At 42.8% G+C, this 12,632-nt stretch overlaps 1 protein-coding gene across 3 annotated transcripts in view; it reads left to right on the top strand.

Annotated features, from left to right (window-relative positions):
• LOC116036058 (equilibrative nucleoside transporter 2) overlaps positions 1-12,632 on the top strand; it is a 48,699-nt gene that overhangs the window by 21,597 nt on the left and 14,470 nt on the right. For 2 of the 3 annotated variants that reach the window (XM_035993752.1, XM_035993753.1), the window contains exons 5-13: positions 116-255; positions 781-915; positions 1,188-1,285; positions 1,662-1,731; positions 3,744-3,937; positions 5,601-5,703; positions 5,839-5,924; positions 6,727-6,926; positions 9,659-9,770. In XM_035993752.1, the coding sequence (XP_035849645.1) occupies positions 116-255; positions 781-915; positions 1,188-1,285; positions 1,662-1,731; positions 3,744-3,937; positions 5,601-5,703; positions 5,839-5,924; positions 6,727-6,926; positions 9,659-9,770 (1,138 nt within the window). Of the gene's footprint in view, positions 1-115; positions 256-780; positions 916-1,187; positions 1,286-1,661; positions 1,732-3,743; positions 3,938-5,600; positions 5,704-5,838; positions 5,925-6,726; positions 6,927-9,658; positions 10,351-12,632 lie in introns of those variants that run through there. The other variant, XM_031279497.2, reaches the window with a different exon arrangement.

Below are 12,632 nucleotides of genomic sequence, written 5' to 3'. Positions count from 1 at the left end.
TTTGCCATTACAAAGTCGCATATATGACCGTGTCTCGTGCCAAAATACTCCACCGTGGTGTATTTCGCATCCAGTTTGATGTAGATGATTAAATGACTGATGTTTCTGGTTTCAGGATATCGGCGGCGATGCGCATCGCAGGCAGCCTGGTTTTTATCCTGCTGCTCTTCATCTTCACAGCAGTGCTGGTCAAAGTGCCCATGGAGGAGGACCGCTTCTTCTCTATCACCATGGCTACTATCTGGTTTATCAACTGTAAGTCAGTGGGACTGTGTGTGTGTATGTATTTTCAGGCCTCGCTGCCACAGTAGAGCCTGCAGGGTTGTAAAAGACAACACTCACCCTTTCCAGCATCTGTTCACGCTGCTGCCCTCTGGAAGACGCACCTCCAGACTGAGGAACAGTTTTCACCCCACAGCCATACACAAACTGAACTCTCACCCCCCCAATCCCCCTCCTTCCCACCACCACAATCATTTTAACAATGTGAATAACTGCATATGGACTTTATCCAATCTTACAGCACTTTATCTTATCATATTTGTACCTCTTTTAACAGCTATTTTTGTATCATAATGTGTGAGTATGAGAATGTGTGAATGGGAACATTTTTTCTTTTATGAGAGACAGGACATTTTCTTTGTATGTGAATATGCAATGGCAATAAAGGCATTCATTCATTCATGTGTGTAAAAGCCTGACTGAAAGGCTAAGAGTAGTGTGTACGTGTGTAAATTTGAGTGAAATCGTGTTGAGTTAAATGGTGCTTTGTCTCGGCAGCGTTTGGCGCCGTGCTGCAGGGCAGTCTGTTTGGCCTGGTGGGTCTGCTGCCTCAGAAGTACAGCACCGTCTTCATGAGCGGCCAGGGCCTCGCCGGGACTTTCGCTGCCATCGCCATGCTGCTTGCCATAGCCAGTGAGCCACCCACATACACACACACACACACACACACACACACACACACACACACACACACACACACACACACACACACACAAACGTGCCGGGCGCCTAATCCCCAGTTGCCTAGTAACAGAGGACATTCAAAGTGGATGTGGAGCCAGTCAAATCAGCATGACGCCACACAACAGCACCACTCATCCGCTCATGTTCCGAATAGTGTTTTCATTTATCCGATATGTCTCCCTCCCAGAATTCCTAATTATGAACTTCTGTTTGTCACCCAGGTGATGCAGACTCTGAGACGGCAGCGTTGGGTTACTTCATCACGCCATGTGTGGGGACACTGGTCACACTCTTCAGCTACCTGCTGCTGCCCCGCCTAGTCAGTCAGCTCCCAGCTCTGCATGACTACATTACCCACAATCCATTTAACCCCGCCTAAACTGGGCTATCATCTCTTTGGTGACCACTGACCATTAGTATATACAAATCAAAATATTTAAGATCGCGTTTGCTTATATAATTGGGGGAAAACTTAAGCACAAAGTGACATTTTAATTCAAGCTAAATAGCAATGTTAGCAAATGTATTAATTTGGAAAATGTTGTGAATCCTCAGATGTGAAACGGAAGACCTCTTGGTTGCATTCGGGGCTGCCAAATTGCAAAACTTTCTTTAATTACATCAGTTATATGTATTAGCCAAAAGCATAATTCAGCTGAAAGGCCTAATTTGTGTTGTCTGGTGTTTCCATGCAGGAGTTTGCCCAGTATTATCTGAACAAAGGCAGCAAGTATGAGGCAGACACCACAGACGAGTTGCTGAAAGGTGGGATTTTTGCTTCAACAAACTCCTTTACACACCCTTGGAATTGATGTAATTTGTCTCCCAAGTTGGCACCACAGGGACACCCTTCGTCATCTGTTCAAATTTTGAAGTGCAAGCTCTTGTACAATTGAGATCATCAAACATTTGTCTGACAGTGAGAGAGCATCTGTTTGCTTTTCCACTGAGTCTGGTTGAATTAACTCAATTTGGTGGAACATTATCTTGTTAAGTGAGTTGACCCTCTATTAATCCAGTTAGAGTCCTGTCAGTGCCCAGACAAAGACAGAGCCTGTTAGACTCAGAAGCCCCTTTCACACAGCCTGTTCAAACCAGGACTGTTGCGCCTTTAAGCCAACTCGCCATCTGTGTGAAAGCTACAAAGACGGAATGGGTGGACAGAGTTGTCGCGCTTTTAAGCCGACAGCGGAGGTACTCACAGAGCCGACCTGACGTCTGTGTGTAATGGAGCATGATGAGCGAGTTGCCCCACAGGCAGCTCAAAAACTGACAAAGCTGCATTCCACGTAGCCAAAGTTATTTATAACTCACAGAAACATTGTGTGCAATAGTCCACCTTCTCTTCCACTCGCTCTCTCCCTCTCTCAAACACACAACTCTCTGCCTTTCTCTAGTCAATCAATCAATCAATCAGTCAATCAATCAATCAATCAAAATGTATTTATATAGCGCTTTACAGCAACCAGCAGGTATCCAAATTGCTTTACATCAGGAATCAAGTATAAAACAACATATACAATAAAAAGAATGAAACATATAACACAGTAAAATCAAAAAAGGTTACAAAGAAACAGGAGAGTGAAATTGTCACACCACTACTACGTATTAAAAGCCAGTCTAAACAAATAGGCTTTGAGGTTGGACCTAAAAAGAGCTATATCCGTAATAGTGTGAATATCAGGGGGTAACTTGTTCCAGAGTCTCGGGGCAGCAACTGCAAAAGCCTGATCACCCCACCGTTTATACCTTGACCTTGGGACTTCTAAAACCAGCTGATTTGAAGACCGCAATGACCGGTTGTGCTCCCGCAAAGTTAAAATTTCGGACAAATACTCCGGGGCCAGGCCATTTAAGGCCTTGAAAACAAACGCACAGGGAGCCAATGTAGGGTGTAGAGAACAGGAGTGATGTGTGCACGTCTAGATGCATTTGTTATAAAGCGAGCAGCAGCATTTTGAACAAGTTGAAGGCGTGAGATGGAGGTCTGATTCAGACCAACATAAAGAGCATTACGGTAATCCAACCTTGAACTAATAAAGGCATGAATCGCCTTTTCTAGATCGTGACTGTTCAGGAAAGGCTTAACTTTAGCTAGGAGACGAAGCTGGAAAAAGCTCATTCTAACAACATTACTGATCTGCTTGTCAAATTTCATGCTGCAATCAAAAGTAACCCCCACATTTTTGACAGTTGACCTAGTGTATGATGCCAGATCTCCCAAACTCAAAGCTGGACCATTTTGCGTGCCTGAAGTACTGAAAATAATACTCAGTTTTGTCTTCGTTCAAATTAAGAAAGTTTTGTGAAAGCCACAACTTAATATCATTAATACAACTAAGCAGGGAGTTTAGTGCGGGACAGGTTGTGCTTGCCTATAATATCTCCTAAAGGCAACATATATAAAGAAAACAGAATGGGACATTATGCTGTCTTTGCTTGGTTTCTGTGTGGGGGAGTCTGGTCTGAACCAGTTCTGACTATCAGGGAATAGCAACTTGTGGCGTTCCAAGGTCAAAGAGCACTAACACATCATCTACTTTGAAACATTTGTGCTGAAGGCAGAAACTGTGAAAGGTTCAAGCAATGGAACAACAAATCTGTAATTCACCATTAACAAAACAACAAGTTAGTAATTTCCCATATCAATGCTCAACTCAAATATCTCACTAAATCATATGTCATATTTGAAATATTTCCTTCGAGCACATGTTGAACAATGACCTGTTACATGTGGAAATGGAACAGTGGAATAATTTGATTATGTTCAATTGCAGAGAGAAGCACAGTGGAGAACGGCAAGCTGAATGGCCATGCTAACGGCACAGTGACCAGCCAACCAACCATGGACGGCAGTGCAGCCGAGGCTGAGAGGGAGCCCGCTCCAGACGGGCCGGAGCACGCCTTCCTGTCAATGGAGCAGGTGGAGAAGGGACAAGCTAAGGCCTCGGTCTTAGAGGTCTTCAAAAAGGTGAACCCAGTGGTTTGACAGTGACTTAGATAATTCCATTTACATGAGAAAAAAATGTTTTTTGACATTTAAAGGAACACGCCGACTTATTGGGACTTTGTCTTATTCACCGTCTCCCCCAGAGTTAGATAAGTCCATACATACCCTTCTCATCTCTGTGCGTGTCGTAACTCTGTCTGACGCACCCACCGCTAGCCTAGCTTAGCACAGATCCTGGAGGTAACCGGCTCCATCTAGCCTACTGCTCCCAATAAGTGACAAAATAACGCCAATATTTTCCTATTTACATGTTGTGATTTGTATAGTCACAGCGTGTACAAATAACAAGGTCACATGAGACACAGCCATCTTCTAACTGTATACATACTGGGAATTATATTCTCAGAAGGCGAAGCAGTGCTACTCGGGCGGAGTGATTAGCGCAACACCTGAAAAGCACCGTTGTTACTCTCTGCTCCTCACCACGGGGCTCCTCAGGTGCTGCGAGTAAATCACTCCACCCAAGTAGCAGAAGTAGCAGTGCTTCGCCTTCTGAGAATATAGTTCCCAGTTTATATACGGTTAGAAGATGTCTGTGTGTCTTGTACACCCTGTGACTATACAAATCACATCATGTAAATAGGAAAATATTGGCGTTATTTTGTCACTTATTGGGAGCAGGAGGCTAGATGGAGCCGGTTACCTCCAGGATCTGTGCTAAGCTAGGCTAGCGGTGGGTGCGTCAGACAGAGTTACAACACGCACGGAGATGAGAAGGGTATGTATGGACTTATCTAACTCTGGGGGAGACGGTGAATAAGACAAAGTCCCAATAAGTCGCCGTGTTCCTTTAAAGCCCATATAAGACCAAAGATTCGCGACGAGACAAGTTGACGCTTGCAACACGCTGGTCTGCAACGTTCTAAAACCTGCCAGTTCACACCAATGCCACGAGACGGTGTATCCTCTCTATAGCAACGACTCTTGAAAATGTCCAAAAACAGATTAACACTTAATAATGAATTAATATTCTTACATTGCATAAGAGGTACAAGGCATTTGCCAAATGGCACAACGCCATTGTAATCAGAGATAGATATTTTGTAATGCAGGATTAAGAATGGATTACAAAGGAAGTCTGGAGCCAGGCCCAGATGGAGGGCTCGTCAGCGAGCGCCTGGTGGCCGGGTTTCCCATGGAGCCCGGCCGGGCCCGAAGAAGCAACGTGACACCTCCCTCTCCATCCCATGGGCCCACCATCTGTGGGAGGAACCGCACAGGGGGCGATCGTTGAGCCTCCGTCCAAAACTCTGCTGTTTCGACCAGCTGGCAGTTTGTGACATAGAAATAAAATGGATTATGGATAATTTTATTTCTAGAGTTTGTAGCTGACTTGACCAGCTGACTTCTCTATTGGCTGTTGAAACAGGGGACGTCCCTTTTGCTTCTAAAACCAGCTTCTGGAGACCTGACCAGCTGAGTCGCAGTGACGCCATCAGCTGGCTTGAGTCCAGCTGAGACGGGGCCGGTTCAGACCACTGCACCTTTTCCCCGCAACGTTCTAAAATGGTTTCATCTAGTTGCGAATCTTTGGTCTGAACTGGGCTTTAATTGTGATTTACTCTTAAAATAGCACTTCAGTCCCATTAGATGTATGAAATAGTTTTCTTTTATTTTTTTGTAGATCTGGGTGATGGCGTTCTGCGTGACGTTTGTGTTCACAGTCACTCTGTCCGTCTTCCCTGCCGTCACTGCAGATGTCAGGACCTCATTCCCAGGGAAATGGGGTATGAGCTTTCCTCAGTTCCACTTCATGATTAGCTCACTGCTGCATTCAACACACACTTAACTGCATGTGTACCGCATATCTCTCAATCCCCTCGTGATTGTCCCGTTTCTCTTGCCGTCCATTCCCTCTTCAGAGCGCTTCTTCATCTCAGTGTGCTGCTTCTTGATTTTCAACATCAACGACTGGTTCGGTCGGACCGTCACCACCTTGATATGTTGGGTGAGTAGGCTGATAAGATCACTTCAAGACACATTTACTCTTTGTAAATCTATATTATATTATTTATATTATTGTCCCTGCCGAGACCCACGTGGTATTATGCCAATTGTTTGCTTCATTTAAGTTACCCTTTAGTGTAATAATCTAACCAACTAAACTATACATGAAGTACAAGATTGAGCCTAAATTGTGATGTATACTAGTTTAGGGTTGTCAATATATCGTTTTTTTTTAATCGTTATCGCGACATCAACTTGCGCAATAAAACCATCGCGAAAGGCTGGGACTTATCGCGAAAGACACTGACATTTTTTGTGTTAGTTGAAAGAAAATACGAGTAGAAAACTTTAGACTTAAACTTTATACACTTTACCTTTTATATTCAATGTTCAATTTGTTCAATAAAAGAATGCTGGGAATGATTTTCTTTTGTCTGTTTTAAATTCAACCAGAGATGTGTTGTGTTTCAGCAGAATACCGAAAGCAACAAAGAGACAGAACTGACGACACTTTATTTATAGCGAGTAATATCGTTATCACCACATTCAACGTTATCACATATTTTCCTCATCTCGTGCAGCCCTCATGTATATCACTTCCTGCTGTAATTTTCTGTATCCACTTCATGCAATATTTCTATTGTACACACAGGAGTGTTTGTTGTTATCTGACAGTTTGCCTTTGGCCAAAATAATGTTTTTTATATCCCCACCTGTTCCAAATCCACTTCTTACTCTCCCTCTTTCTACCTGATGCCATTACATCTTTTCATACAGTGTATCTTTCTGGTCTCCTTCTGCAGCCCCGTAAAGAGTCTCGTCTGTTCCCGGTGCTAGTCGTCTCCAGGGTGGTGTTCATCCCTCTGCTGATGCTCTGCAACGTCCAGAGTCGCTCCTTCCTCCCCGTCTACTTCAGCCACGACGCTGCTTTCTCTGTCATCATGGCTCTCTTCTCTCTGTCCAGTGGCTACTTTGTCTGCCTTTCCATGTCCTACGCACCACAGTGAGTCCAAACGCTCAATGCTGAACAGATATGACCACAACAAAACAATATCACTGTTGTCGTCATATGTGTTTGTCATGTTAGGCTGTTTCAACTCATCATATTGTGTTCAAGGATGCTCCAACAGCAGAGGTTTTAAATATATTTAGCTATGTAGTATAGCGTATCATTTACTGCACGCCTAGGTGCGTAGAATAATGAAATCCACAGACACTTTAAGAACAGGGTTTCCACGTCGTCGTAAAAAGTCTTCAAAGTATTTCAAAATCTAAATGTTAGGCCTTTAAAAAGTCTTAAATTCGCTGAAGTATTATGTCCTAGGTCTTAAATAATTTGAAACAGGTCTTAATTTTCCTACGTCCATGTTACTCTACCTCTAATGCTCTTTCTTTTTTAATTCCGTGGTGTTGTAGTTCTTTCTGTAGCTAGTCCAAATATAATTTCGCTGTATTATGACTACAAATGAGACCAACATGCAACTTATATAGCAGCCAATCAGCTTTTGTGTTTTTGGAGCGAGTCTCTCTCTGATTGTACCACAGACATGAAACAGATTTTATTCTTCAGCTATGGCGAGGTGCAAGTTTAGCGATGCTTGGCTTGATTAAAACTGAATTTAGGGCTCAGTTGATGTGGTGGTGGTGGTGTAATGGTGTGGGGGATGCTGTCCTATCAATATGGGCCAACATTTCTAAAGAATGCTTCCAGCACCTTGTTGAATCAATGCCACAAAGAATTAAGGCAGTTCTGAAGGCGAAAGGGGGTCAAACACGGTATTAGTATGGTGTTCCTAATAGTCCTTTAGGTGAGTGTATAGTCTGGCACACGATGCATAACTCATAGCATCACACTGAGAGAAAAGTTCTTGGTAAGACCTTTCAGCTTAAGTGTTTGTAGGTTATGAATCAAAAAATGCGTCCTGTCATTTCAGGCACAGATCCAGATCATTGTGCTATTACTCCCTGACCTATTTAAAACTAATAATTTTTATTTTTTTGTTGGTGCATTTTTAGCACTAACCTCAGTTACACATACATTAAGTTCCCCGTGACTGCTTCACAATAAAAGCCAACCCGTTTTGCCAGTTGAATGCTTTATATGTGAAGCAGCAGAAGGAAAGGTTGGGGGAACATTTGCTGTAGCTTAATACAGTTCTGATACAGCTGTGGGACAGTCCATAAAAACAAGCAGTTTTAATCCTGTGTTGGAATGGCGCACTCCGCCACTAACAATGAAAACTACTCTACAGAGAGGTAATTACATAATCAGGGATTTTCTCAGGCCGTTTTAAGGATTAGGTGCAGCACCCAAGCTGTTTTGGGCAGCACCTAAGACGAATTAATGTAACTAAAAGACTTTCCTCAGATAATTTCCTAATGGTTGTAGTTAGACTTCTTTAGCAAGTTTTGTCTTTTAAGTGTTTTTATTTATTATCTGCTCTAGCTTTTCCAACGTTTTAGACACAGATATGGTGAGAATAATGCTCCAAAATGTGAAAAAAAGAGACTCAAAACTACCACCAGAGAACACCGACTGACTACAGAGACACCAAATGACCACAGAGACCCAAAACAACCCCAAAGAAAACAGAAATTACCACAAAGAGACACAACACAGCTACAAAGAGACACACAATGAATGGGGACATTGCATTTTTCAAAATTGAAAAATGTGACATTTTCTTGAGATTGAGGAAGGACGCCTAAACCCCCCCAGCCGAAAATACGTGCACTTAAGTCTTCCACAAGCCAGGGAAAACACTGATAATGCAAATACATTGTACTATCAAACAGGGTTTTACAGAGCCTCTGTTTGAAGTGACGGATAACATTTCTGGTTTGAAAGTGAATTGAATGACCATGTAGACGCAAAGCGACACAAAACGACCACAAAGGGTTTCAAGTTGCCCGCATGAGACATGAAGACCTAGGGCCCTATCTTGCACCCGGCGCAGCGCAGTGCAAAGCCGGACGCAAGTGTCTTTGCTAGTTTAAGACTGACGCAGTTGTCAATTTCCCGTCCAGCGCCCACGTCGTTTAAATAGCAAATGCACCTTCGCCCATCTGTGCGCCCATGGGCGTGCTGGTCTTACAGGGAGGTGTGTTCAGGTGCATTCTGGGCATATTGCTATCTTGAGGCAGCGGGAAGTGATCGCGGCATTGACCAAAAAAAAAAAAACCTGGTCTAAAGTCAATAGCGCAGCATTTCATTGTTATTTTAACTTCACATTAGTAAAATGCGCATAGGCTTATGCACAGTGCGTGCACACTATGCTTGTTACACACACACAGGGAAGCACACAAACATGCAGAAGATTACAAATAAAAATATGACGGTGCAAATCCTCCCATCGTAATAGCAATGCTCCAAGGTCCAAACACGCCTGGCTTTTAAATGGAATGGGAGATGATCTCTGATTGGTTGGTTGCATGTTACGCCCAAAACACACCTATGATTAATGAAGACACTAAGTACAACCCTTTTGAACCATGCGCCCGGCGCACGGACCCTTTTTTCCGCCGTCAAACTAGCAAGAGTGGATTTGGACACTTCACGCCATGCGGTTAGATCGTTAAAATAGGGCCCAAGGTGTTCAAAAATCACTCCTTGTTCTAGCTGGGTCTCCATGGCAACACAGCGTAACTGTGACACAAAACCTAGCCGAGGCTCAACCAAAGCAGCAGACACGCGGCTGATCCCCCCCCCCCACTTCCCCCCTGCTCTGTCCTCAGGTTGGTGGAGCCGAAGGATGCAGAGACTGCCGGAGCCCTGATGACTTTCTTCCTAGCCCTGGGTCTGTCCATGGGAGCCGCCCTGTCCTTCCCTCTCCGAGCTCTGGTCTAGTTCACACACATACAGCACGGCATAGACACTGTGGAGGATTTCCACTTGGGAGTTTTTTTGTTTTGTTTCTTTTCATTTTTTTTCCTTCTTCGTTCTGCTGTGCCCCTTCTGGATGACCTTCTGTCCCCCCCCCACCCATTCAACTGTCAGGTGCTGTGTATGTGTGTTACGGAACAACAGCCTTGACAACCGAGCACCCTGGGTGACGCTGTAAAAACAGCTCTTGAAGTAGTATTGGGCATAAATGGCTGACGAGGTTCCCCTTTTTGAAAGTAGGAATAAGGGAAATAGTGTCCGTTAGTCTGACTGCTGTGTGTGTTTATGTTACTGCTGCTAACCTGAACACACAGTTTGGAACAGATATCGTCTCTCTCTTAGGATTGATTTTGTTGGGAGTTTTTTTTAGTGTGTCTACATTTTTAGATTTATGTATGTTTAATTTCAGTTTGTTTTAAGTAAATAGTTTTAGGACATAATCCTGTATGTTTTCATTTGATTGATGGCATGAATATTGACTTTTTTGTTAGATTGATTACATTAGGGATTTTTCTTCCTGTGATTATTTAGTATTTTCTAATGAAATGCCACAGAAGTAGAACAAACGGAACATTCTTTGTAATATTGTACTGTAAAAATGGGAAGTTGTTGTATGTAATGAGCTGCCTAACGTATGTATGGATTACTAAACGGACCGACTGGGCAAAGGCCGAGGGGCCCAAGCGCTCAGGGGCCCCAGAGTCAGAGCCTCTGTTTGAAGCGACAGATTAAAAAAAAAAAAAAAAAAAAAAATGTTTTTTGTTTTTAGATAGTCAATCAAATGACCATATAGACACAATCGACCGCAAAGAGACACAAAACGACCACAAAGGGTTTCAAATTGACCGCATGAGACATTTTTTTCCAATTCCTGTTCATTTGTTTCTCCACCTCCCAGTGCAGTAATACTGCAGCATCAGTTTCTCTCTCTCTCTCTCTCTCTCTCTCTCTCTCTCTCTCTCTCTCTCTCTCTCTCTCTCTCTCTCTCTCTCTCTCTCTCTCTCTCTCTCTCTCTCTCTCTCCCTCCTGCCATCTACTGGTCAAAAGACTCGAGTCCTTCAGGGCTTCATTCCTTTGCTGAAAAAGCTCAGTGCTAATCATACGAGACTGTTGTGCTGATTGTGAGGTCATAGGATCCTGCTGACTGACAGGAAACGGAGGTCAGAGTTCAGGTTAACAGGTTATGTGAGCATGACCACATTCTTCTACTGGCAGACATGGCCCCCGGGCTGCCAAGTGATGATGCAACTCTTGGCTACAAGAAGCCGGTTTTCTTTCAGTTGATTTCCAATTTTTAACTTCTGTCAGCTATAAGCTGTTTTTAAGTTTGTTTTGTTTTGAACTAAATGCGTCAATGTAGTGATGCTGCTGTTGCTGTAAGCCATTAAAAAGCTAATCTTGTGAAAAATGGAATAGGAGTTAATGATATTCTTCAGTTTTGTATTGTACATATATTGTATTGTATTGTATTGGCCATATGTCAAATAGGTCTGGATTTATTTTAGACATTGTTACCAATGTGCCATGCTCCAATGACGTACATTGTTTCAAACCTATACTTTGTTGGCATTGTTTTTCTCAAAGTTTTTTTTGAAGTTAAAATTGAGTGTTTAACTGTACAAGATGTCATGTATGCATGTATGTGGAGAAGATTTGAGTTGTGACAGCTGCTGCTTAAAATGCACCAATGGCTGAGTCCTAATGAAAGGAGCTACATTAATAGGACCGTGTTATTTTTAAAGCGTCACTTGATTTGTGCTGCATTCATGGCAACTACAAGTATTTGACTTTTTATTTGTCTCGTTGACAATCCAGAAGTACAAATACTGTTGATGCTCTTAAACCTGAAAAAAATGTTTTCAGTAGGAAGCTGAAATGAACCATATTTTCCTAGAGAATGTCAACGCAGCATGGCCACATTGAAGCGATTTAACACCGGGATCCTTAAGTGTATTTCCATGTCATAGTTTTAAGATTAGGAAACCAATGCGGGTCAGAAGAATTTAAACAGTTTTTGTTTACGTAAAATGTTCTTTGTACTTCTAAACTTCTTGTCTAAAGAATGTGGGTTTGGGTAATTACCAGTGTACAGTACAAAGTTGCAGGTTATAACGGTATGTAACCGTCATAATCAGCCTAAATAACGATGAAACCCAGTTTAAAAGGTCTAAAATGTTGTGTTCACATCATGGTGGATTGACTGTAAATACTGCTGTCTGCCTCCTTGGGGTAATTAGTCTGTGCTGCTAATTGCGGATGTGGCAACATTGAGAACAGAACAGCAGAAAAATGACATTCATTAGCAACAAAACCAGAGTCTGGGGCCAATGCATTCAAAGCACCAACAAGTCATCCTGTTGTGTTTTCTCTGATATGATGCAGCCACAGCATTAATACTTAATGGGATCAATATATGTGCAGTTCACTTGTGCTCCATACAAACGTATGCTGAAAGACACAGGATCGTGTCTCTTGACGGAATTCATGCCTATGCATGTGCATAATGTATCTTTCTAGAGTTGACTGAATAAATGGATGGTTTCAACTTGCTGTGTTTGTTGGAAATGGTCATTATAGAACTGGAGTGGCCTCACTTTAGCACCGACTCCAACACTTCCGATTTACCCTTTCTCCCAGCCTGCTCCCGATTGTAATTTGTCCCGCTAATCTCCAGATTTCATACTGATATGACTCAAATGTGTTTTACAGTTTTGTGATATGTCCAGACCATAGACTGTATATTAGTTAAAATTAACAGTCTATGGTCCAGACTGTAGCAGGGCTCTCAAGTGTCACGCATTAAGCGTGAGTCACTCCTTTCAGTCT

The sequence above is a fragment of the Sander lucioperca genome, chromosome 17, assembly GCF_008315115.2.
Source record: "Sander lucioperca isolate FBNREF2018 chromosome 17, SLUC_FBN_1.2, whole genome shotgun sequence".
Taxonomy (NCBI): Eukaryota; Metazoa; Chordata; class Actinopteri; order Perciformes; family Percidae; genus Sander; species Sander lucioperca.
The sequence above is the reverse complement of the archived record's forward strand: the minus strand, read 5'-3'. Positions and strand labels throughout refer to the sequence as shown.